This window comes from Gloeophyllum trabeum (genome assembly GCF_000344685.1).
Source record: "Gloeophyllum trabeum ATCC 11539 unplaced genomic scaffold GLOTRscaffold_00003, whole genome shotgun sequence".
NCBI classification, from domain to species: Eukaryota; Fungi; Basidiomycota; class Agaricomycetes; order Gloeophyllales; family Gloeophyllaceae; genus Gloeophyllum; species Gloeophyllum trabeum.
In genome coordinates, this window is record NW_006920412.1 from 3,118,798 (window position 1) to 3,143,017 (window position 24,220).

General features: G+C 54.1%; 10 protein-coding genes across 10 annotated transcripts; 5 read left to right on the plus strand and 5 right to left on the minus strand.

Annotated features, from left to right (window-relative positions):
• Positions 1 to 763: 763 nt before the first annotated feature.
• On the plus strand, positions 764 to 2,236 carry GLOTRDRAFT_73260 (haloacid dehalogenase; the record flags this gene model as incomplete). The annotated part of the gene is made up of 4 exons (XM_007865609.1): positions 764 to 1,136; positions 1,207 to 1,301; positions 1,357 to 1,899; positions 1,965 to 2,236. The coding sequence occupies 3 exons, from the start codon at positions 764 to 766 to the stop codon at positions 1,690 to 1,692; spliced, it is 804 nt and encodes a 267-aa protein (XP_007863800.1). The 3' UTR covers positions 1,693 to 1,899; positions 1,965 to 2,236.
• A 6-nt stretch (positions 2,237 to 2,242) lies between these two features.
• GLOTRDRAFT_149075 (uncharacterized protein) lies at positions 2,243 to 2,983 on the plus strand (the record flags this gene model as incomplete). Its single annotated transcript, XM_007865629.1, has 4 exons — positions 2,243 to 2,424; positions 2,485 to 2,720; positions 2,775 to 2,890; positions 2,943 to 2,983. The coding sequence occupies exons 1-4, from the start codon at positions 2,347 to 2,349 to the stop codon at positions 2,981 to 2,983; spliced, it is 471 nt and encodes a 156-aa protein (XP_007863820.1). The 5' UTR covers positions 2,243 to 2,346.
• A 1,093-nt stretch (positions 2,984 to 4,076) lies between these two features.
• GLOTRDRAFT_104526 (uncharacterized protein) lies at positions 4,077 to 4,687 on the plus strand (the record flags this gene model as incomplete). Its single annotated transcript, XM_007865610.1, has 4 exons — positions 4,077 to 4,154; positions 4,213 to 4,427; positions 4,481 to 4,601; positions 4,667 to 4,687. 4 exons carry the CDS (start codon positions 4,077 to 4,079, stop codon positions 4,685 to 4,687), a joined length of 435 nt encoding a protein of 144 aa, XP_007863801.1.
• A 157-nt stretch (positions 4,688 to 4,844) lies between these two features.
• GLOTRDRAFT_127181 (uncharacterized protein) lies at positions 4,845 to 6,815 on the minus strand (the record flags this gene model as incomplete). The annotated part of the gene is made up of 4 exons (XM_007865611.1): positions 4,845 to 4,905; positions 5,172 to 5,502; positions 6,615 to 6,675; positions 6,723 to 6,815. The coding sequence occupies 4 exons, from the start codon at positions 6,813 to 6,815 to the stop codon at positions 4,845 to 4,847; spliced, it is 546 nt and encodes a 181-aa protein (XP_007863802.1).
• Positions 6,816 to 7,449: 634 nt separating this feature from the next.
• On the minus strand, positions 7,450 to 9,805 carry GLOTRDRAFT_127182 (kinase-like protein; the record flags this gene model as incomplete). Its single annotated transcript, XM_007865612.1, has 4 exons — positions 7,450 to 8,123; positions 8,173 to 8,284; positions 8,339 to 8,458; positions 8,702 to 9,805. 4 exons carry the CDS (start codon positions 9,803 to 9,805, stop codon positions 7,450 to 7,452), a joined length of 2,010 nt encoding a protein of 669 aa, XP_007863803.1.
• A 3,609-nt stretch (positions 9,806 to 13,414) lies between these two features.
• Positions 13,415 to 13,967, minus strand: GLOTRDRAFT_57833 (uncharacterized protein). The gene is made up of 3 exons (XM_007864987.1): positions 13,905 to 13,967; positions 13,745 to 13,854; positions 13,415 to 13,686 (listed from the first exon to the last, which is right to left on the minus strand). Exons 1-3 carry the CDS (start codon positions 13,914 to 13,916, stop codon positions 13,551 to 13,553), a joined length of 258 nt encoding a protein of 85 aa, XP_007863178.1. The 5' UTR covers positions 13,917 to 13,967; the 3' UTR covers positions 13,415 to 13,550.
• Positions 13,968 to 14,032: 65 nt separating this feature from the next.
• GLOTRDRAFT_115012 (uncharacterized protein) lies at positions 14,033 to 17,781 on the plus strand. Its single transcript, XM_007865613.1, has 12 exons — positions 14,033 to 14,524; positions 14,581 to 15,412; positions 15,463 to 15,846; positions 15,902 to 16,004; positions 16,066 to 16,446; positions 16,507 to 16,565; positions 16,617 to 16,687; positions 16,745 to 16,839; positions 16,888 to 16,968; positions 17,021 to 17,114; positions 17,174 to 17,437; positions 17,493 to 17,781. Exons 1-12 carry the CDS (start codon positions 14,096 to 14,098, stop codon positions 17,610 to 17,612), a joined length of 2,913 nt encoding a protein of 970 aa, XP_007863804.1. The 5' UTR covers positions 14,033 to 14,095; the 3' UTR covers positions 17,613 to 17,781.
• A 612-nt stretch (positions 17,782 to 18,393) lies between these two features.
• GLOTRDRAFT_137330 (uncharacterized protein) lies at positions 18,394 to 19,226 on the plus strand. The gene is made up of 4 exons (XM_007865614.1): positions 18,394 to 18,419; positions 18,471 to 18,661; positions 18,709 to 18,870; positions 18,941 to 19,226. The coding sequence occupies exons 2-4, from the start codon at positions 18,638 to 18,640 to the stop codon at positions 19,175 to 19,177; spliced, it is 423 nt and encodes a 140-aa protein (XP_007863805.1). The 5' UTR covers positions 18,394 to 18,419; positions 18,471 to 18,637; the 3' UTR covers positions 19,178 to 19,226.
• Positions 19,227 to 19,821: 595 nt separating this feature from the next.
• On the minus strand, positions 19,822 to 20,585 carry GLOTRDRAFT_137331 (Cerato-platanin). Its single transcript, XM_007865615.1, has 2 exons — positions 20,138 to 20,585; positions 19,822 to 20,085 (listed from the first exon to the last, which is right to left on the minus strand). The coding sequence occupies exon 1, from the start codon at positions 20,558 to 20,560 to the stop codon at positions 20,144 to 20,146; it is 417 nt and encodes a 138-aa protein (XP_007863806.1). The 5' UTR covers positions 20,561 to 20,585; the 3' UTR covers positions 19,822 to 20,085; positions 20,138 to 20,143.
• Positions 20,586 to 22,081: 1,496 nt separating this feature from the next.
• Positions 22,082 to 22,384, minus strand: GLOTRDRAFT_127186 (uncharacterized protein; the record flags this gene model as incomplete). The annotated part of the gene is made up of 3 exons (XM_007865616.1): positions 22,082 to 22,164; positions 22,221 to 22,242; positions 22,289 to 22,384. 3 exons carry the CDS (start codon positions 22,382 to 22,384, stop codon positions 22,082 to 22,084), a joined length of 201 nt encoding a protein of 66 aa, XP_007863807.1.
• Positions 22,385 to 24,220: the final 1,836 nt, after the last annotated feature.

Consider the following 24,220-nt stretch of genomic DNA (forward strand, 5'->3'; position numbering starts at 1 on the left):
TCAGAAGGTGGTGTGGCGAATCTGCTTGGTTTGACATTGCATCTTGGAGGAAAGGTTACGGTGCACTAGCACTCGCTCCTCGAGGGGCTTTCAGTCAGGGCGGAAAGACTACACCGCCCTTAACATTGTTCTGCCGATGGATGCAGTATTTCTCAGGGACGAGCCCCAACAGCTGTCATGCGTCATCGCCTGTTCATCACGAAAGAAATAGTTCTGCCTACGTCCGGATAGCACAGGTTCCATATATATAGGACGCTAGGCTTGTCAGGCTGCGGAGACGATCCCGTGCCTCATATACCCTGGTAGAAGAAAAACTATACTTAGCTTGAGTCCCCAAGCCCAGATTTACATTGGAGTAAAAATGCAAAAGGCTATGGGGTACCTACAGTGCTTGCATGTCCTGTGATTTGGCCCGCCCTGCAGTCAGTTTAAGTGGGGCGACTCGAGAAGCGCCAGCGGTCGTTATCGGGCGTATGAGACTCGAGATGAGTGATTTTCATTGATGATTGAGCTCCCGAGATACGGCGCTCATGGAGGCCTCCAGCCTGCAGCGACAACGTCAACGCAATGCAATGGCATAAGTGGTTGAACGGATCCGGAGTAGCTCGGGACCCATGGCGGTTGAAGCACGAGTCTCACGGTCTCACACGGTCTTCTGTTGTGCTACATCGCTCTCTTACTATTAGCATTTGATTTTACATCTGAATGTGGGCCATATTCAGGGCTTCCAATTTAACCCTGAACTACAGTTGCTTTGATAGTTATGGCGGTCCACGAGCCACTGGCGTCTTTCACCCCTGTCAAAGCCATCCTTTTCGATGTATTCGGAACGGTTGTAGATTGGGAAGGCGGGCTAACAAGCCAGCTTCAAGAAATCGCGCGCAAGAAAGGAGTTGGCGATCCTCAGGTTGCTTCCAGACTAGACCAAGTCAACTGGCTAGCTTTCGCGCAAGAGTGGCGATCGGGCTTCTGGGCCGTTGCAAGGGCTTTCCCTCGAAATCAAGACATCGACGATTTCGATATCGATGACGTACATAGAGACTGCTTGAGACCTCTGATACCAAAGTATGGTCTCGAAGGCGTATGGACCGAGGCTGAAATCAATGAGATTACCAGGTTCTGGCACTATCTGAAGGGTATTATAGTATACCATGTCTCGCACTGGCACGTCCTGACTAACACTGGTGTTGGCATTGCATTGCACAGGATGGCCCGATTCTTCATCTGCCTTGCATAAACTACGGCGGAACTATATGATTGGAACTTGCGCCAACGGGACCTTGCGACTTCTCATCGATATGGTCTGTCGAACTATGTCACTCCTTTATTAACATACAGCACTGAGTACCGATTTAGTCGAGGCACGCTGATCTACCTTGGAACACCATCTTCACGTCAGATGTACTTCACATCTTCAAACCCTCACCGCAGTTCTACCTCCGTGCCGCAGGTCTCCTCCGCCTTCAGCCGTCCGAGATCCTCATGGTCGCAGCGCATGACTATGATCTCGCAGCGGCCAACGAAGTGGGGTTCAGAACGTGCTACGTGAGGCGAAGGACGGAAGATGGAGGCGGAAGACACGTCAGAGTCGGAGCTGGGGGCATAGAGTGGCTTGTGGACAGCTTCGATGAGATTGTGGAAGGGTTGGACAGAATCCGCAAGTCCTCGCCTCACGATCTACTCACGCTATGATGCTATACGGGAGGTAATAAGTGCTACGGACTGAGGGTGAGAGGTTTAAGCCGTAACTGTTGCGAAAAAAAGCAGCCCTGTCGCACAGCTGTATCTTATTATTGATTTAAAGGTCAGTGCCGAGTGGGTAACGGCTCCTGCATAACTTGCTCTGTGTCCAGTCATAATTCCTGGGGTTCCTCGGGCAGGTTATCCACGTGTCGCCCGGTGAGTACTCCAGCCTGTGGATCATATTATCTTCTGACGGATGCTCTCAAATGTTTCTCGGACAGATTCCCGCCGGAACGTCCCGGAATCAACCAGGAACCAGAGTGCAACATGTCCTGTTCGTTGTAAGAAGTGACTCGGAATGGTTGTCCGCTCCTGAGGCTTGAGACCCGTCTGTGTTGTCCCCACCCGCAATCTGGCCCTGTCCATAATGTGCGTGCGGGATCAAAGGATTGGCATGAAGAATGTCCATGTGACGATATTAGCTGCGTCCTTCCGCTTTCCTCTCCACTTTCAGAGATGCCAGAGAAAGCTCGACCCCGTGCACACAGCAGGACATAAAGGGCGTCGAGAAGGTGATTCGAGCAGCTGAGCACGAAAGAGCTGCACTTCCCACTGGTGCAGGAGGCGATCTTGTTGTATTTTCTATCAGCGCCCAAGCCTAACATGTTCAGCCTCCCCCTGCTCAGTCTTAGCATAATTCTTGGAAGCTTCGCTATTGCTCAGGAGTCTCACAAGATCACTGTAAGTTGTACCAATGATGTGCTGGCGCTTACTGACTCATGGGTGGACCGACCCCGCTAGATGACGAACAACTGCATATTGGGAAACCCGGTGTTTACCTACCATAATGATAATACTCCTCAGGGTCCTACCGCTATCAACGCATCGGTCCTTGACGGTATCGCCTGGCTTGCCAACTTCACCGTTGGCGATTGCGAGAGCCTCGGCACCGCTTGCGGCGCCGTAGAGTTCATCCTGCGGAACGATGGCAGCACCACCATGGCCACTATCGATGAGACGTCGGACGCAAACCAGTTGTAAGTGATATCATGCTCAGGTTCAACGACTTCCTCAAATGCATGCTTGGTTAGTGTGGTAGCTAGGTCGTTCAGCTTCGTTGGAGGTGGAGCTTGCGACGGAGTTGGCGCATGTTGCCCAGCTCCTTCTGCCTGCACTTCCACCGATGAGGCTTCTGCTCGGTGTATTGGTACTTAATGCCGGTGTAGGTGCTCAGTTGTCAGTTCCCATTCTACGACTAGACCGTCCTGGAATTGTCCAGATTCACATATCGTTCTGCTGAAGGCATCATTGGCACCGCCGCGGAGAAAGTCAGGTCCCTGATGGATGACCGAGTCGATTGCACATGTGGTCATTACCATGGGATGCTTACTCTCCTTTGTATTTTCTGCCGAGGCGCGGGGCCTAAGATTGTGGAGAGCTTTACTTCGCAATGAACACGCCAACGACATGTGTAACTCACAGAGATCAGGTGAAAGTACCTCCAAGATCTCGTAGACGGGTGGGTACTTCAGACATCGATTCCGGTCATGCAGAATGTCCCGAGTTCACCCTGCTGCCATTGCAACATTTTACTGCATTAGGCCACGAGAGAGCACGAATCATACTCCTGCCTACCTCCCATATAATACGAACACCCACTGAAACCCGCTCTGCCTCCAAGTCTATCTAGAGCGCGCAGCAAGCGGCCATCATCAACTAAGTACCGGCTTCGGGCGCTCTTGTTGGACATCCTTATGGCATGTCCATAGCCCCGCCTCTGTTCCCAGTACGTAGTGCTTGCACTAATGGTTTTGATTAACAGATGGATGGCCGTGCGACCGACTGGCAGGCGGGCGTTGGATCCTACGCCTTTAACGTCCTGCTTCCGCCCCAACCGGTTTCCGAGTCTGGCATGGTATCTTATTCCTTGGGAGTCTGTTTCAGTCCAATTTCCTCCGCAAGACCTGATGGGGGGACGCACTTGCGGGCCAACCGTATGCTATGAGATGCCTGGTTCTCCCAGTAGTGACGCATATATATTGCGGCAGCTTTGTGTCGCAGTCATGACCATGCCCTAGTGGTAGGCTACCCTAGGGCAGGGTATTTCTCCGCCTTTGTCTCTGCTCAATAACACTATTTGCAGGGTCGGCATGATTAGTTATTCCAGATCGAGCTCTTGGAACTGCGGTCCACTGCTTGATTTGCCGCTCTCAGGGATGCGGCAAAGCTGGAGCCATTGCACTAGTCAGCGCAGTGAACGTCTCGTGAGCAATAACTTGCATCGTTCAGGCACAAACAGTTGAATTTTGAACGGCTTCCTCCATACGCTATAAAAGGCCACCCCAGAACTGAGAGACCTCGACGCTCAACAGAATATCAGTCTGTTGTCGGACATGCCCAAGCTTTCAGCATCTATTCTCCTGCTTGCCTTCTCGGGGTACGCACTCGCTCAAGAATATCATCAAGTTTCGGTGAGCAGTTCGTTTGCTCGATTGCATGCCCACCGATGTCCTGCATCCTCCACCATAGTTGACTAACAATTGTGGCACTGGCACCCCCGTCTTCCGCTACGAAGGGGATACTACCCCGCAGGGATCTACCACCGTTGACGGACCGGTCATTGAGGGTGTCGCATGGCTCAATGGGCTTGCTGGAGACTCCTGCTTGGACCCCGGTGGGGACTGCAGCGCTGTCGAGTTCACCCTTCAGAACGAGGACACTAATACAGCTGAAATCCGTGATGTGTACGTGATATTGCCCGGAATTCATTCCTCTCGATGACCGCATCTGAATGTAGAACTGAACCCGCGTCATTCACCTTCGTTGGAGGAGGCGCTTGTAATGGCCTTGGTGCCGATTGCCCATCGCCTAGTGCTTGCACGAGCACGCTCACGCAATGTGTAGGCGACAATGCTGGGGTCAGTACCCTCCTAATGTCTACTTGTGAACTTGGATGATCTCACTGATCCTCCCGTGTGACCAGATCCACATCACATTTTGCTAAGCCCTCGGCCAGAGGGAAGCGGTCGGATATGAATATATAAGAGCTTCTGCCAATGCCACAAATTAAATATGCTTGGCCACCCGTGCAACCATACTCCGCCCCCGTTATAGCCGTTTCCGATCTACCTCTGTCAGTGAATAGTCTTGACATGCAAACCTTACGGAGGGGGAGGTCTTCGCTGAAGACCTTGGATCGACTCGGATCCAACGGCTTTTAACCTTGCAGGTCCGAGCACAAAATCAAAGGTGATATTAGATATAGTATAGCTATATGGCGGGCATCATATGCATCTCGTATGGACATCGGGCCGACTAAAACTAGAGATACAGCCGATTCGATATCTACGATATGAAGAGAGATGCATGTGCGAATATTGATATGTTCTTTCGACTCTAAGAACGCCGTTCTGCGGAGACGGAGAATACGCCGCAAACGAGGACGAAAGCACGATAGCAAAGCGGTGTAGGCGCATGTACGTACGTACGTGTTGAGGGTGAAGAACTTCTGCAATAACTGGCTAGCCCGTGGTGTTATTACAACAACCCAAAAGGTAGACAATACCATATTCAATAACTTAATAGGGCGGACGAACGCGAACGCAAGAACAGCAGATGAAAACGAGCGCAAGCCGGCGAGTCTTATGTACCAGGTGAGCCCCTCCGGGCCCTCCCGCGCCACCTCCGAGATAGAGTCTTCGTCCATTAGCACGCCCTCCTCCCCGAACGCGTACCCGAAATCTTGATCTTTGCTCCCGGCCCAGTCCTCCTCGGCTTTGTCGGAGTCGGCGTCGCGTTCCTCTTCCGCTTCCACGCTCGCTGCTGGCAAGAGCAGCGCCTTTCAGCTCTCCGTCCTCGACCTCGTCAGCGGGCCACTAGTACTCGCCCTTGGCGATTCGCATAGCCCACTTCCTGCCCATCCTCGCGCCACCATCGCGCGACAGGTCTGCAGGACCGTCGAACGGCGGTCGTTGGCACGCGACAGCATACAGGACGACGCCTAGTGACCATGCGTCCGTTTCGCGACGGTCATAGGGCCTTCCCATGACCACTTCCGGCGCGGCATAATTCTCATTGCTGCATCTAGTTGTCAAGAGCGGGTTATCCAGATCCACGAACGGCTCAGGCCAAAGTCCCATAGTTTGAGCAGAGACTGATCGGACGGTAGTGGCGATGGGAACAGGGACGACAGTGCTAGAAGGATGTCTGGACTAGTTATTAGCGCCTGTTACTACTTACAAGGATAGACGGAGACGTACTCTCAAGCTTGATATCCCGATGCACAAGGCTGACAACTGTGCATCCAGCCCATTGCATTACAGAGCTCGGCCCCCATCCTCCATAGCGTGGACTCTGTCAGCAGCGCGGGTTTCTGCAAAATATGTAGGACATGTAAGCGACGGAACAGTGACAGCAGAATCATATGTACGCACCTATTGTAAGGAATCGCGGATACGGCGATTGCAACTGAGACTTATGTAACGCCCTCATGAGCTCTTCTCCCCCACGCGGATTGACTGCCATCTCTTTGAAACTGACAGTCAAATGTCACTGGCTCCGCGTTCCTGTACAGCTCATCTAAGACTTCTGCAGCCCCCGAGAGGTGTGCAATTCGAGCGCAGGCAGCATGCAGAGCTAGAATACGCGCGTCCGGAGGTGGCACATGTGCGCCGTCCTTAACGACCTCTCGGAAAGCAACGCGTTGCTGGAAACCAAGCATTCGAGGTCCGAAGCGCCATGTTTGCAGCAGATGTCATACAGGTTGGGTTAGACTTCGCCCTGAGCATTCTGAACATAACATAACGATCAATTACGGTCGCAGGACATACCTTCACAGGAACAAAACCAGACTTCCAGCGAGTCAAAGAGGGTATGTGGTGTCGCGCTTGCGATAAAGGTATTTCGAGGGCTGTGGAGAAACTCATCCGTACCAAGCAACTCCTTCAGGCTGATATCCCCGAACCGCTCAATAATAGCGTCAGCCCACGACAGCTACGCAAGGTTCAGTGACAAAGCACTCAAGCTTCAAGATGGCATACCTTCACATTAGCTTCCCGAGGCATACCAGGAATTTTGATGTCCGAGGACTGCGAAATGATATGGATCACTTGCCGTTGTACGATCTCCTTCATGACGGGTCAGTAGCACTAGCTGTGACTACGGGCCGAGAAGTCCACTATTCCCTACATCTGACGCTGCGGCTGCGAGGTCTGTTGGTGATGTTAGTCTCGGGCGCAAGGCTCAGGAAAGTGATGCAGAAGGTAGAACTCATGGTTACAGAAGAGCCCCGGCGCTATGCCACCGTCAACCAAATTGTAAAAGCGATGGTGACATTAGACCTAGTATAAGGCGGGTATCATCTCGTATGTACATCGGGAGGGTGCCTATTACCGATCGCGACTGAAACAAGTGATACGACCGATTAAATATCTACGATATGAAGAGCATGCATGTGCGAATATTGATATGTTCTTTCTACTCTAAGAAGGCTGGTCTGAGGAGACGGAGAATACGCCGCAAACGAGGACGAAAGCACGATAGCAATGTGGTGTGTAGGCATGTATGTACGTACGTGTGGGGATGAAGAACATCTGCGATAAATAGATAACTCGTCGTGTTATTACAACAACCCAGAAGGTGGACAATACCATATTCAATAGCTTAATAACGGTGGAGGGACGCACGCGAACGCAAGAAACAAGAAACCAGACCAAAACGAGCGCAAGCCGGCGAGTCGTATATACAGGCGCGCGGGGGAGCACACGCTCAGCGCACCTCCTCCCGCGCCACCTCCGAGATGGAGTCTTCGTCCACGAGTACGCCTTCATCGCCGTACCCGTACCCGAAATCTTCGTCATCGCTCCCGGCCCAGTCCTCCTCGGCCTTGTCGGAGTCGGCGTCGCATTCCTCTTCAGCGTCCTCCTCCGCATCTGAGCTGGGAGACATCACGACAGCCTCCCAGCTGCCGACCTCGGAGACCTTCGCGCGCCGCGCAGGGTCCCTGACCAGGAGTCGTCCGACGACCTTCCTGACACGCTCGCTGCTAGCAAGAGAGGCGCCTGTCAGTTCCCCTTCCTCGTCCGACTGCTTGACCTCGTCAGCAGGCCACTCGTACTCGCCCTTGGCGATCCGCATAGCCCACTTCCTGCCCATCCTCGCGCCACCTTCGCGCGACAAGTCTGCAGGACCGTCGAACGGCAATCGTCGGCACGCGACGGCGTACAGGACGACGCCGAGTGCCCATGCGTCCGTCTCGCGGCCGTCATAGGGTCTTCCCATGACCACTTCTGGCGCTGCGTAACTCTCGCTGCCGCACCTGGTGGTCAAGAGCGGGTTGTCCAGATCCACAAAGCGGCTCAGGCCAAAGTCCGATAACTTGATCAGAGGCTGATCGGACGGCAACGGCGATGGGAACGGGAACGACTGTGTTAGAAGGATATCTGTACTGCTTATTAGCGATTGCTACTACGATGTTAGATGGAGACGCACTTTCAAGCTTGATATCCCGATGCACAAGGCCGACGCTGTGCATCCATCCGACTGCATTACAGAGCTCGCCCCACATCCTCCAGAGCGTGGACTCTGTCAGCCGCGCATGTTTCTGCATAATACGAAATTGAGCGACGGGGAAGTGACTGACGGACAATGTACGCACCTCGTCATCGTTGACGATGTCGAACAATTCTCCTCCGCCGACATACTCAAGGACGAGTACATGATGTGTCGGAGTGGAGAAGGATGATAGATAACTGATAATCGAGGGGTGGGATATGTGCTGTGGGGAAAGACGTGTGTCAGTTGCAGAGCTTATCACGAAACAGACCCATTAAGTTGGGACCGCCACTGGAAGCGACTGAAGCGCCAGGTACATGAGCGATAGCGCCATATAGACGAATACCGCTGTGCCCGATATCCGCATTACCGTCAATCCGAGGCGCTGTGAACTGCACAGCCTCCCATAACACACCATACCCGAGGCGAAGGGGCCTACATATAAGCTCAAGATGCAGACACTCACCCTTAGCACCTCCACCTCCCTCACGAAGCTCACCCGCGTCCTCTCGTTCACCTCCCCATCCCGCCGGGTCGTCAGCTTGACCGCAACTAACCGCCCCCGCTTCTTCTCCGCGCCGCCTTCGTCCGCGCGCAAGTATACGGAGCCGCCCCTGCTGACCTCGCCCTGGACCTTCGGTCGGACGCCCGCGATGCGCCGGCGCAGCCGCATGGACGACGCGCGGGAGGTGGTCTTGCGCTTGCTCAGGGAGCGGCAAAGGTATGTGTGCGTGCTGTCGGTTGGCTTGGCGAGCCAGACGGAGGAGAATGCGCCGGAGCCGAGAGGCTTGATCAGCTCGAGTTCGAGCGGGGCGTCGGGATCGGGGGACTGGACAGAGGACCCAGGCGAGAGGAAACCACTCGAAGGTTCCGATGGCGGCGGAGATGGGAGTGCAGAATGGTGAGTTGACTCTGGGGAAGAGGCGGACGGTAGGCCTTCTACGTCATGGAATTCGCGGACGTGCAGGGACGCCGGCTTCGCCTTGTATTTTGTAGGGAACAGACGAGCAAGGGTGGCCTCGACTTTGTTCTCCTCGTCATCGTCTCGAGCCGGCAAGATACGTGAGAGCGAAGGTAGCTTGGCCTTCCAACTCGCGGGTGGCGGGTGGCTTGAGATGGGCGGAGCGAAGAAGGACTCATTGGCGTGGTTCTCCGGGGTCGGTGTAGCCTCTGGGTCCAGGCCCTTGGTCTTTGGCTCTACCTGATTCGAGTCGTCCTTGGGTGGAGGGGTCGGAGGTGGGGGCGTGGGTGGGCGGGAAAAGGGAGACCCGAAGAAGGCGTCGGTCTTGGACGAGGAGGGCTGCGAGAAGAACGACTCGGTTTTGGAAGAGTAAGGGGTGGAGAAGAAAGCGTCAGTCTTCGACGAGGGTAGCGGGGAATGCTGGTGCGAGGGTGATGGGAGGGGCGTCGGGAGATGGTGGAAGGCGTTGGGGTGATCTCGATCGGAATACGTCGAGATCGAAGAGAGGGACGAGCAAGAGGTGACTATGCTGAGTCTCGGCGAGGGCGGGATCGAGGAAGAGGTGCTCGAGGGGGAGAGATACTGGCTGGAGCCCGAGGAAGCTGTCATGGCCGTCAGCGGATGCTGGATGCTGGAGGAGCCGTCGTCGGAAGCAGGCAGGGCGGTATAAGAGCGCTGCGGGTGCGATCGAGTCAAGCGGAAAATTTATTGGATAGAGGAGATGAAACGGAGGAAGATACAGAACACGAATGAGAGTGGGGGCGCAGGGCTAGATACAGGTCATCGACTGCAGGCTGTGGGGTGTGAACGATGCAAAGCGGCGAGCATGAAGCCTATTCTTTCCAGTTGGTCAACGGCATCAACGCAGTGCGAGTCCCGAGATTACGTGCCTTTGACACTGCACACGCGCGTCGGGTCTGCGCACGTGGAAGACCCTGGCCACCCCGGAGCTGTGGCTGAAATAAGATCGGACGAGAAAACAATCGGCATGCAGAGACGCCGCACGGCAGGAAGTTTCGCGAGGGGGACGTACGAGGGCTCACTCTCAGAAACGAACGGGACACGTTGACATTCACGGCCCACGGGCAGCCCGCGTGACTTCATCGGAGGATGCATCCAGCAGTCAACTAGGATGTCCATCCCAATGTTCCCTGAAAGTAGTGAGTAGGCAAGAGAGTCTCATATGGAGGTCGTCGACGAGTTGGAATGTAGCGACGCAAACCTCTAAACGAGATTTATGCTCGCGCCACCCGCTAGTCGCATGGCGTGATGCAGGACAAGCAGAGCTAACGCTTTACCCATCCAGATCCGAGAAGAGTCTAATAGCAGCAATAGCAGCAGAAACGGCAGCACGACAGTGAGTAGCCTCACTGGTAGAAGGAGGAAGACAGATCTGCCAGCACTCGCCCGTGTTATACCATCCCCTTGGCCCATGTTCTCAAAATAAGACACTGTCTGCAGAGAGAAAAGCTGAATCAATGGGCAATGGGTGTATGCGCGCATGCGCAGCCATGCCGGGGATTCTGGCCGCGATAGATGTAAGTTCCTTTGACATGAATTTGGTGCTATAAAAAGACAATGTCGGATGGCATGAGCTCGATAGAAATATATGCACGCCCTCGAGGCAGGATCTGTTAGGCTCCTGTGTCCTAGTAGCAAACACCAATGTCAGACGAACCATTTATTCGCGAGACCTACAGACACCCAGGAATTCCGGGACAGGGGAGCACGGGCACTTGGGACCACAAATCAGCGTAGGAAGACCACCATATTCCAGGCTAACACAATGCCTGCCCCGACCTTGCGACAAGCTATACCTCCTCCAGATGCATCCAATTTGAGGAATGTGTGAGGTAGGTGCAAATCGGCCATACGCTTGACCACCCTTGCTCGTCTCGGAGCCGCTACTTTGCCAAACGTCCAGTCGACCAGTCTCAATTCTGTCCGAAATTCAGTAGGATTGGCAACCGAAGCTAGTCGTCATATTCAGAAGAGCTCGGCAGTACTTCTGCAGACAGGTGGTTCTAACCAGCGAGGCAGGGCCGACGGGGTACGGAGGGAAGATGTGCTCGGTCCGAGCGTCGACGCGTCCAAAATTCGCGTCGGATAATGAGGGTCACGTGGGGACGTACTCCAGGAGCGGTGCACCGGGTCCTCGTCTAGGCCCAAGTCCCGGAGAGACTCGGGGTCCCACGCCCGTCATTATCATGCCGTACTCAAGGTCCGGTCCGAGGCTTCACGAAGCCCCTCCATTCATCTCCAAATGTCTGACACCCACTGCATGACCGCTGCTCCTTCGTCATACGAGTAGCATTATGCAGGTTCCCCAATGGCTCTGCTCAGCTGCTCACCATGCCTTCCATTCCCGATGCACGTTCCATACGGCGAATAGTTGAGCGCGACGAAACCCCGGTGGGACAGTGCTTGGCACAAAACGACTGATATATCCAGGGCAGAGCGGGCCAGAGCGGGCTTTAGACTGTCATACATTTATTAGTCGCTCCGACCAAGATGGGACTTGTCTACACAGACGCGTTGATAGGGCTTCCGTGATCCTATGTCGGAGAAGGCAGATCTTGCAGGTATTTGGGGAAGTCGTGCCTGTTTCAGTATCGTCCTCGTTCGTATGGGTCCTATTATTGCTTCAGAGATAAGGGGATATCTAGTGCCACAGTCGCATGCCGTACCCTAAAGCTCGCCAGCAAAAACTCGTCTGGAACGATCCTCGGGCTCGGTAGGTATGACAGGAACCTGAGGGGACGCCAGTATGGGTGATTCCAACGGGGCTGACATCTAGGTGCAGCAAAGGTGAGCGCAGTCTATGGGGAGAGTTACGTACATTTCTGTACCAGCTCGGGGTCTTCGAACGAGGATGACAGTCTGCAACGTGAGTAAATCGATGACAAGACCTCATGAGATATTACCACACCCAAAGAACTACCGCAGGAGCTGACCAAACTAACTCTTCGGAGTACGGGGAAGAGTAATGTCGACAGCCACAAGCCTTGGCGCACCAGTGCGCACGAGTTGTAGCTTAAGTATAATACTCGCTGAGGAGTAGAGGCAGAGGCCTGATTGCCGTAGCTGCACATTGAAGGGAGAGACGCCGGCTTTGTGGATCTATCCTCAGATGGCCTGTATCTGCCGGAGATGTGTCCAGAAATCTCGGGGCACGCACGAGGGTAGACCGCCACCTTGACGATTCTTCGGGCTACGAGTGAAAATCAAGGTAGCGTCCCTGTGCCATTTCAAGGTGAGCATAAAGACTCGAAGAGAAGGATGGCAAGTTCAAAGGTCGAGCGAGATGGCAAGATAATCCGATTCAGCCCGTCTGCTCAGGCCAAAGAGCAATCCAGAGCTTACCTCTGGGATGGCATAACTTCGATATTCCCGGCGTCCCCAAAAGGAGTTGTATAAAGTTGCGTGTAGAGATTAACGTACCGATCCGACAAAAGCTTTCTGGCGAAATGTCGTTTAATCTCTCGCGCGGGGTCGATAGCTTGTATTCCTGCGCCTGTCAGCGTAGGAAAGAGCGCACTTCATGCGCTCACCGCTGACCTAAAGACAACTAATATGTCCGAGGCATGATGGAATAACTTCGTTAACCGGTCATCGCAGCGTCGAACACACAGTCACAAACGGAAGACCTTCTTCGCTCGGTGGTCTTCTAGGATGAAAGCTTCAATTTCTCACAAAAGCCGTCCTGACGTTGGTATGGTAACCGGGGGAATGAGGCTCACTCTTGTGTATGACTTGACGTGGAACCTCAGTAGGTGACGATCTAGGTGCGGACGCGCAGCGATACAGAGGACGCACCCGACCTTCCAGCAACATTCCAGGACATAATTTATACTACATCGTTAGCCGAGTCTCCTCAACTTGGAAGGTTTGGAGGTCATGATCCTTGCAGCACTGAAGGTTGAACTCGTGCTCTCGCACGGACGTCCGCGCGGGACGCTAACACTCCGGGGACACGTTGGACGAGATGCGGCAAACGTCCCCTTCATCCTCGGCGATCACGAAGAAGGTATAGTCTAACTGATAGGACGGGAAATCAGAATATAGACAGAGTGTAGTTGACTAGCCTTGTAAAAAATATCCAGTGCAAGCCTCGATTACGAGGACTTGAGGGGAAACGCACCACGAGGAGCTTGGGCGATGAAGGATTAGAGGCGGCCATAGACGTCCTCCAATTCGAGATGCTCGAGGTCAGTCCTCCAAACCGGAAAATTCCCATGCGAAGAGATGTTATATGAGCGGTGATAGAACATCTATAGATACAGTGAAGGGGTTCATTGGAGGATTAAATTATCAAAGTGGTGATATGCTAGATGCCGTGAGATGAGAGGTTCTTCTAGAGTTTGAAACCAAGGCTTCGCATGCATGCAATGTGCTGCTGCACGAGATCCTTGCACTTCTCGTCCGCCTCCGGACCATAACGTAAGAAGCAGTCATCCCTCGCAGACTTGGTCTGGGGGCAAGCGCAGCATCTGTTATTGCAGCACCTTCAGGCGCGAACACAACCGAATAGCTGCCAGCGGAACTCACGGTTTAAGACCCTGCGGGTTCAGCGGGTTCATTTTCGGGTCTGTCGGGTCGTACGGCTTGTCCAACGACGCTGCATCTTGCGTTGGCTTTGAGCTCCATAACGAGGTTATCTGAAGTGGTTTAGTATGTCGTTGGAAACATACGCAGCGTATGTCCTCGCCTTCTCAAACATTCTAGCGGAAAGGTCAGGACGAAGGTGGCGGAAGGTGCAGAAGTGCAGCCGGCAGAACCCGACGGAATCGTGGGCGTAAAGGGGCATCCCTGTCTACTAAGTGTGACGGCAGTCATGCATAGTGGAACCACTCAAAATAACACGATGCATCCGAGTTCGCCAGGTCGTTGTAGACCGCCATGTTCTCGCTCCCACTCGCCCTGGCGCTGGCCGGTGACGTCGTGAACGGCCAGGCGACGTGCTCGAATTATGGGGTAGCGAACGGCTCCAGCTGTGCGTGCCCACCGGGTTTCGGAGGATCGAACTGCTCTCAGGCGGCGTGCGAGGGCAACATATTCCAAGGCTCCCAGCGGCAACTGGTGCCTTTGACTGGTACGCCGCCTTCCAGCAATGTAACTGGGTGTTCGTGCGAGAGCGGGTGGACTGGTACTGGCTGCAACGTCTGTCAAAACTCTGGTGTCTGTCAGAACGCATACTCTGCTTCCGGACATGCTCAGTCTAGCGTTTCGAGCGGGCTTGACGGGTCTAGTGATGGTCAGAACTCCACCTTGACTTGCAATACTTCTCCAAGGGTCTGGGCGGCAGGGGAGATGAGCTGCCAGGTTAACGTACGTCCTGCAGTTACGATAGTCTGCGGATAAGTGACGCCTTAGTTTCCTCATAGAACCCCACTGTGCAAGCGTTATACCCCGGCGACACAACCCTAAACATCCTGCGCACTCTACAGAGCTCGCTCACGCCAGTGCCTAATGTGACAGCATTCGGAAACGACAACAGTGTCTACGCCCAGTTATTCTATAACGGCGTCGAGCAATTCTACTGTAGATCGGACTCCTGCACTCAGGATACTTCATCGGGAGGGTCAGACTGGAGCTGCAGCAATCTCGCGTGCCATTGCATCCCCGGAACTACCTTCTGTGGCGGCGTCCCCATCTCGAACTTGACGGGCACCATCGACGGCCTCAGCGGGTCACTAGGCATATCATGCGGAGCAGTGGATCCGAATAATAACACCGCATCCTGCTCTTTCCAGCAGTCCGTCATCAACTCACTGTTTGGGTCGGGCGGACTGACGCTGAGCGGCTGCTCGTTCGGTGAATGCGTCGCACAGAGCGTCATCGACTCTAGCTCAGGGAACTCTACCAGCTCGAACGGTGCCAGCAAGAGTAAGGAGCTCAGCGGTGGTGTCATTGCTGGTCTAGCAGTCGTTGGCGCTCTCCTCCTACTCGCTCTGATACTCCTCCTACTCGGATGGTTACTGCAAAGGCGTGCGAGAAAATCTGGTGCTGGCATAGATGGGCTAGGGAAGAGCGGCGGTGTTTCGGTAGTGTGGACAGACGTGAATTACGTAGTACTAAGGTCGGGCTCAGAATGGGGTGCGTTCTTTGGGAGGAGGAGGAAAAGGGAGGATGGATTTAATGATGACAAGGTCGTCCTGGACGGTGTGAGCGGGCGGGTTGAGCCGGGGCAGATGATGGCGATCCTCGGTCCTAGCGGTACGTATTGCACTTGAAATCGTTTTCGAGTAATTTATCGAATGCACCAGGCGCCGGCAAGACAACGCTCGTCGAGATCCTCGCAGGAAAGAACAAAGTGGGGCATATGACCGGGTCCGTCACCTTCCCTCCCTCGAGAAGCCGACCCCATATTGGCTTCGTGCCTCAACAAGACATCCTTCCTCCTACCCTCACAGTTTTCGAGGCCCTGCTCTTCGCCGCACGCCTTCGATTACCAGAGAGCGTCCCCGAGTCATGTAAAATGGAGAGAGTGGAGGAGGTGATGAACAAGCTGGGTATAGCCCCGTTAAGGAATGTAAGGATCGGTGATGGTGAGAGGAGAGGCATTAGTGGTGGTGAGATGCGTAGAGTTAGTATCGGTTTGGAGTTGGTGGCCAAGCCGGACGTGCTGATATTGGATGAGCCAACATCAGGTGCGCTCAAGCAGGTCATGGGCTGGCTCTTCAAATAACGGGAGGCTCCTCGCAGGACTCGACTCCGTGTCTGCGTCGAAAGTGGCGGCAGTCTTACATTCGGTGGCACACGACCCAGAGAATCCTACCGCTGTCATTGCTTCTATCCACCAGCCAAGGTATGTGACCCAGTCCCCTCACATATGGATGCACCGGGTGACTAACGAATGCCCCCGCTAGCTCCCAATTATACCGGACCTTCGATCAAATCCTAGTCCTATCGCACGGTCGCGCCCTCTACTCCGGTCCAGGCTCATTCGCACCCGTTGACCATTTCGCCTCGCAGCCCTCAGCACCAGGCTACCCTCAGGGCTACAACGTCGCGGACTACCTCTTGGAGATCGCCAGCGACCCGCCCCTAAACCTATTCAAGACTTCCACGAGCACCGTCGGGACCCCAGACAGGGAGAAAGAGAAGGACGCGTTAGATGTAGAAGCGAATGAAAAGACTTATCGGCGTGGTGGAAGGACAAACTTGCCGGGCCCTGGCTCGCGGTATGCTGCTACGTTCCTCACACAGTTGGAAGTGCTGTCTGGTAGGGAGTGGAAGATACTGAAAAGGTCGGTTGATGCTCGCTCCCTGTCGAGGGGACATCTAAGTCTGACAGAACCATATTGTAGGGACAAGAGCCTGTTCATCACGCACGTTGCGGTAGCGTCAGTTCTCGGTGTCTTTTGTGGTGAGTGCAACTGTATGCGCTCAATCCTATCAGTAGCTGAGCCACGCGTAGGTGGACTGTATTATCAGACAGGCACAAGCATCGCTGGTTTCCAGTCTCGCGTAGGATGTCTCTTCTTTCTGGTCAGTTTCCATTTTTCGACTCATTTTCACCCACTGACGACGCTGTGTTTTGCGTAGGGCGCTCTTATCGCTTTCTCCTCTCTAAGCGCCTTGTACAACGTGGTACAAATCCGGCCTCTTTTCTTACGAGAGCGGTCGAGCAGCTACTATAGGTACGCTCCGAGTTACGTGGTGCGAGTCCTCATCTAATTCGGGTTTAGTCCGACGGCGTGGCTGCTCTCCCGATTTCTCTTCGATGTCGTTCCGTTGCGGCTCGTACCAACTATCATCGTCTCGTCTGTGTACGTCCTCGTTCTTGCTGGTGTCGTTTTGGGTCTAATGTCGCCAATTCAGGACGTATTGGATGGCGGGACTGGCCCCGCATCCGGCTAACTTTTTCAAGTTCTTGTTTATCCTCGTGTTGTACTCTTTAGCCATGACTCTCTGGGTGCGTTCAAGCTTCCCCCTCCCTGGACCAATGTATTTTTAATGGTCCGTGTATCGTAGAACTTCTTCCTGGCCGCGTCCTTCCGAAATGGAGGCATCGCCATCCTCCTGTCTGCGCTGTCCGCGCTGTACCAGATGACCTTCGCAGGCTTCTTCGTCCATCTAAACAGCATCCCACCCGTCCTGCGCTGGCTGCAGTGGCTCTGCCCGCTCAAGTACAGCCTCGAAGCGCTATCTGTCAACGAAGTCGGCAGTGGGCTCATGATCCAGGACAGCTTGCAGGGTGTGCCGGTGAACGTCAGCGCGAGTCTCATCATGCAACTTGTGAGTCGCCCGTTCCCATACCGCGTCCAGTTTGCCTGACGGTGTGTCCGCGTAGTTGTTCGGGTTTGGTGTGAACAACTATTATCGCGACGTCCTGGTTTTGTTCGCGTTCATTGTGGGTTTCGCTGTGGCTGTGATTGCGGTTGTATGGTTCACTGTGCGCGAGAGGCGGTGATGGTCGCTCTTCGCTGCGTACTGCGGATCTACTGGCCGAAGTCGTGCGTCTGACTGTCTTGCTCATTAGTGAGTGCTTCGGATTGTATTTCTTAGATGTATCTTTACCGCAGGTTGTATGTTCAAATCTATCGCTGTAGCTTCCAGGGAGGGAATTCCAGGAGTTCAGAGTCATTCTGCAAGCATTGATCATACACCAGGCTCGATACCAGCCACTTCGCATTTGAAATTTGAAGCTCCGAGATCATAAGTATTAGTTATTTGCATTACCACCGTGTACTCTCTAAGCTAACATCCCGCTGACCCCATGGACGATTCTGTTGTCAAGCCGACGCCTCTGCCAGGCAACCATTATACGCATGGAACTGCAGAACAGATGGCTTATGGGACGTCTTTGGCTGGAAGCTCAAGCAGTCAGAGGATATTGGGTTGAAACTCTCTCCTGTCGTATCAGCCCGTACCCTCGGTCATGCGCTTAAATAACGAAGCTCTCAAGAGCTTTCACCGACAATTCGCGGACGCGTCTGGCTGGCGAGATCAACGAATGCCACAGGAGCCTCGAGCTCCTTAGCCGGCCTTGCTCACTTGTTCGTGTTTGACTTAATCCGTGTTTGTACGTCGCGTCCCCTCTAGATCTTGTTTCCTTGTGTTTTTTGTGAGCTTTCCTTCCGTAGTTCGTAATGCCAATGGACCCACGCCGTTCGTATCGTCTTCCCAGAGTTCGAAGCGATCACTGGAGGAGGATAGACTTTCCTTCGAAGATACCTTATTGTCCGCCAATACAGCCCAGGGCAACTTCAGAGACTTGGTATGTACTCTTCGAGGATGTCTTGGGAGCTGCTGGTTGATCATTGGGAAGCTCTTGGCACGGGAGCAGTATCGCTGCGTGTTCACGGGAATGGTGGACTTCTCGGCCCATCGTCACAACGTAGTGACCCGTCATGAAGGAGATTGTACAACGCTGACGCAAGTGATCCATACTGTATCATTTCGCAGTCCCTTACCTCGGACCTCAACATTCCTTGCATGCCTCGGGAAGCTAATGTGAAGGTACGCCATCTTGAAGCTTGAGTGCTTTGCCACTGAACCTTGCGTAGCTGTCGTGGGCTGGCGCTACTATTGAGCGGTTCGGGGATATCAGCCTGAAGGGATTGCTTGGCACGGAAGAGTCTATCCACAGCCCTCGAAACATCTTTATTGGAAACTCGACCCACCATCTCCACTTTGATTCGTTGGAAGTCTGGTTTGCTCCAGTGAAGGTGTGCCACGACTTTCTGATCGAGCCACCGTGACTGATCATCATGTATCCTGTTGTCCTGTTGTGCTCAGAATGCGCAGGGCGAAGTCCAACCCAACTTGTATGACATCTGCTGCAAATATGGCGCATCGGACCTCCGAGCGCTTGGTTTCCAGCAACGCGTTGCTTTCCGAGAGATCGTCATGGACAGAGTACATGTGCCACCTCCGGATGCGCGAATTCTAGCTTTGCATGCCGCCTGCGCGCGGATTGCGCACCTGTCGGGGGCTGCGGAAAGCTGTGCAGGGACACTGAGGCAGTGGCTCTGAACACCAGTTCCGCACAGATGGCAGTCAATCCCAAAGGGGCGGAAGAGCTCGCGCGGGTGTTGTACAGGGCACTGTTACACTCGTAACTGTAGGTGCGTCCACGCCTTCCCTCGATGTGTCAACTGGTTACTAGCCGTCCGGGGATCTGATTTCAAGAAGTTCTTAGCCACGCCCGTCGGCATCGCTATGCTCCCGTCCGCGTTCCCCACGCTGTACTAGGTGACCTTCACAGGCTTCTTCGTCCATGTCAAGGCATCCCGCTGGCTGCAGTGGCTCCTGCCCGCTCAAGCATAGCCTCGACGTGCTATCGGTCAACGAAGTCGGCAGCGGCCTCATGATCCAGGTACCTAGTCGCCCGTACCCTCGCGGTGTCGAGTCTGCCTGACGGCGTATAGACGCAGTTGTTCGGGTTCGGTGTGACCAATTATCGCGACGTTTTGGTTTTGTTCGCGTTCATTGTCGGTTTCGCCGCGGTTGTGAATCGGTTGTATCGTTTACTGTGCCCGAGATCCGAATGGATGCTCCTCGCTGTGTACTACGAATCCACTGGCGCGTAGATTGCACGTCCAACTGCCTTTCTCATCTCTTCCTCAGATTTCATTTCATAATGTATGTGCACCGTAGGTTTAATGTTCCGGAAACTAAGTCTCAGACATTCGATCTGTTTGGATTGCTCGACGATCGTACACTTGCAGCTACGTACATTCTGAGAGTCCGTACAATTGTCCGAAGAAGGCGATGTGTCCATGCAGCCATGGTAACTAGAGGTCCATGGAATGAAACTTCTCAGTCCACGGTTTCGCCGCCATGCCCCCAAGACCCGATGAGAATACACCCTATGCGCGGATACGCCCTTCGCCACTGAGAATCTGAGACTACCCTCTGCAGATGGCCACATTAACTGAAACCTTACCCACGGACTTTCAATATCATACGATAGACGAGGAGGACACCACTTACGAAGCCCTAGAGCCCGCATGCAGCAGCAGGGACCTGCGTCGACGACGCCGCCTGCACAATCCCATACTCGACCGCATGTCCACCTGTCAGGGTATTCATCGCCGTCTCGCCGATGTTGAACCCGCTACCCGCGTGGTCGACCGCGAGCACGGTGATCGTCGTCGTCCCGTACGTGATGTTCCAGCACGTCCCGCACGCGGCCGAGTTCCACCCCGCGACGGCCTGCGCGCCGCCGATGTACGGGAAGGACGGGAGCGAGCCGAAGGTCGTGTAACCCTTGGTGAGCAGACCGTTGGTCCCGTCGGAGCACGCGACGGTCGCGAGCGACTGGTTCGCGTTGTCGTAGACGGAGTCCCAGGAGACTTGCTGGGAGAGCGCGGCGGGGAGGGCGGTGAGCGTGGCGAGGAGCGCGATGAATTTCATGCTGGGATGCGGGTGGGGATTTTGGACTGGGACGCGAACGTGAGGCCGGTGAGTCCAGCTCGGTGCGCTTTATAGCGTGCACGAGAGTCAAGCCGAACAACTCGTCGACCCGGCAGAAGACGTTGGCCCTTCCGGCGGGCATCGAAGAATCACAGCAGAACCAGCGCGAGACCGAGTAAGAGCGTCAGATGCCGTCCATATTCTGCCTGAAGGAAGCAGGGGCGCATGGCCACTTTTTCATCTCGACTAGCTTTCCCTGGCAGTTCGGGATAAGGAACATCAAATATGGGGCACATTACCTTGGCTGGGCCTCCTGACATGGCATTCGCGCCCAGGTCGCGGTATTGGGAAGCAGTGCAGAAGACGGATATGAATAGCGGCCTGGGACACGGGGGGATGAGGAAGACCATCAGAGGGCATATCAGACGATTAAAGCTACAGCTCTGACTGAGAACGTGAATCCACTTGCGAGTGCACAAGAGCCGACGGAAGACAAGAACACTGCTGCACTAGAAGCATAGAGACTTTTTGACGTCAATCTGTAGCTTAACCCCTCCTGGCGACACTCGATGAAACAAGGAGGACGAAAGGGATTTGTACGGCCGAAAGCCAGCGAGGCACGTGGCGCGAAGTCGGGTACACCAGGTTATCTTGCCCAGTATGTGCTCTGTGCGAATCCCAGCAGGGTTCATGGGACCATAGCCATGATCTTCCCAGTGGCGGTATATGGTCGCACAATAGAACCAGGCTAATTGGTGCCGAGGTATATATTTGTCTGAAGCGGTAGCGCGAGCGGCGACATAACGTACAAGACAGAGCACCCGGAAATTTCAGAGGTCAAGAGAAATAGGATTGATGTGCCAGTGGTGGTTTGGACCTTATGCGAACGACTTCTGCTCATATTAGACAGGATTGCTCGCCTATCAACTGACCATCAGCACAGATCCTAGCAGCTTCAGCTCGTGTGCATGAGCGTGATATCGACCAAGAGGAAGAGGACAGCACTTATACTCGTTAGCGTGATTGCGAGTCGTAAGTTCCTGGCCGCGCAAGATGACACCAGATTAGCCTGAGGTCCTTCGCTCGGTAGCATTTGTCGAGCACCATGACCAACGTAGGCAGCAAACAGCCCATCGGGCCAGAAGCCTTCATCCCGACCAGCGTGGACATCGAGGCAAGTGGTCTCGCCGCGCTCCGATTGTGCAGGAGAAGACAGGGGACGCAAAGTGGCTTCAGGCATGTTTAGTGTTCTGTCAGCAATGGCAGTGTCCACCATGAACAGCAACCAAAGGATCCGTTTCACAAGCCCTCTCGACATAGGACTCGTAAACCGAATCTTTAGGTCACGGCATTGGCCGTCACTCAAACACACGCCAGATCGCCCAATCATGAAGAAAACGAAATAGTTGCCAGACCTGCACGCCAGAGCCGCTTGAGGAAAGGAACGAGGTATCCAGCTACAGGGGACAGCGCCGTTGTACCGGAGCCTTGTACAATGCCCTCATGAGCTCTTCTCCCCCCTTAACGATTGACCGCCATCTGCTTGGAGCTGACAGTCAGCGTCGTCGGCTCGATCTCCCTATACAGCTCATCCTCGAGAGACGCTTCCGGTCCAAGCAGTCCCTTCAAGCTGATATCCCGAAAGGCTCGATGAGCGCACCAGCTGTACTAGCCCACGACAGCTACACAAGGTTCAGTCAAGACAAATCAACCTTCAGGATGCCATACATTCTTACGAGCCGTCCCGGGGATATTGATGTCCGAGGCGAGGCACTGCGAGATGATATGGATCACCTGCGTCAGACACGCGATCTCCTTGACCATAGGTCACCAGACAGCGCAGGTCGATTCTCCTCGAGCAGCCATCCCGGAGTCCCATTATGCGATGTTGCCGGAGTGGGTCCATTGGGATTCCGGACTACAATGGGATTCATAGAACTCGCACGAAGCACGAAAATAGAGGGGCAAGCGACGTACACACGGCAGCGAGACCAAACACATACAAGTGGACAAGGCCGGCAAGGAGCCGGAGGTCCCAGCAGCCTTCGTTGATCTCTTCAGCCAGACGCGTCTGCTCGCTGTCGGTGGGAGCTTCTATGAGTACAAATCCGAGGGTACGGGCTGATACAACAGGAGAGGGTTTGAACATGGTGCCATCTGGCTGCCCATCAAACACATCCCGGCTACTTTGGCCTTGTAGCCAAGGACACGTCTCGTAAGCGGTGTGTTCACCTGTCCCGCAGCTATAGGGGTTGTCTGGAAGACGCATTGGCTTCAGCGCAAGATTGGAACCTGCCATCTGGTCCGGTGGGATGTTAGCCTAGATGGAGACTGCGGTGCTGTATTATCTCCCCATGTACGATACCTCAAGACTAGCAAGGCGTCTTAATGGTCTCTTGTAAGTTGCAGGGCCACAATGAGATTCCGAGAATTTTACGATTATTTGTCTGTGTTTTCCGATTCCTCTAGAATCGGTTTACTGTTCAGTAGTTGTATAGGGCTCTCTGGTGATCGAGAAAGCGAGCGCTTAACAGGGGTTATACCACTTACAGCCCAAATTACTCGAAATGTAATAGGAGCACTGCTCATAAATGGAAATTAATTCCAAATATGTAGGGTGGCACTGTCAGGCATCCCCCGGCTGCCTAATGGCAAGCATCCTGTTGCCTACGGTACAAGCTATCACAGTGTTGAAAACATGCTGTATACAGTACACTGACTCTACAGTAACACTGATCGAGGGTGGCGGAATGCCACCCTAGGGCAGCGAAGAAGGCACTTGTTATCTATTCCTCAGATATATGTAACTGTAAAGCTTGACACCAAGTATCTGATGGATCGAAGACTCTGACCGCACCGGCGGGCCGCTAACTTGAGAGTTAGAAGTTGATATCATTCAGTATCATTCAGGTCAAGATGAAATAACTATGAGCATTGTTGATGCCGCGCAGCGCCCGGGGAGCAAGAAAGATTATTTCCCTGCTTGTAGAGTCCCTGCTGTGGGTTTACCATAGACTTTTATATGTGAGGAATCGGACCTGGCGTGCCGCGCAGCGCCGAATGCCTCCCAAGTTTTCCGCTCCTTGTGCCAGTAGATCTCGCGACGCCACAATATTCCTGCCACACCGTCAGTCCTTAAAACTGCCGAGCGATGCCCAGTAGACTACTGAGCACTCGCGAAACATGCGGTCGGTGTGACCTAGACGTCCTTAGGCCTCGGATGTGTCTCCCAGAGTCCCCAGAGTCTCAGTCGAGTATAATACGTACAGACATGTCGCGGCTCGCCTCTTTCGCTGCGCCCCCGGGCATTCACACGGTCGTCGACTGTGTCTCGTCCGAGTCGCTTCCTCGTTTCCTCTGAATCGCCAGCACGAAGCTAACGCTCTATCCTGGCAATATACATCGTCTGGGCGGATTGTATATAACGACGTGCGGGAGACTGGTCACAGGGCTTGTGTACGGCCAGAAGTCTTTCTGTTTGCAAGAAGTGACTCTCCGAATTCGTCGCACATCCTCATGGAGGTAGCGCATGTAGGCTGTCCTCGGATCCACTGCCTTTGGCGTTGAAGGCGACCCGCTGGACTTGATCTATACGTGTGCGTTGGCATGCGCTGTACCGTCCGCTGGCAATGTTGTCATCGCCGAGGTACTTCCGATAAT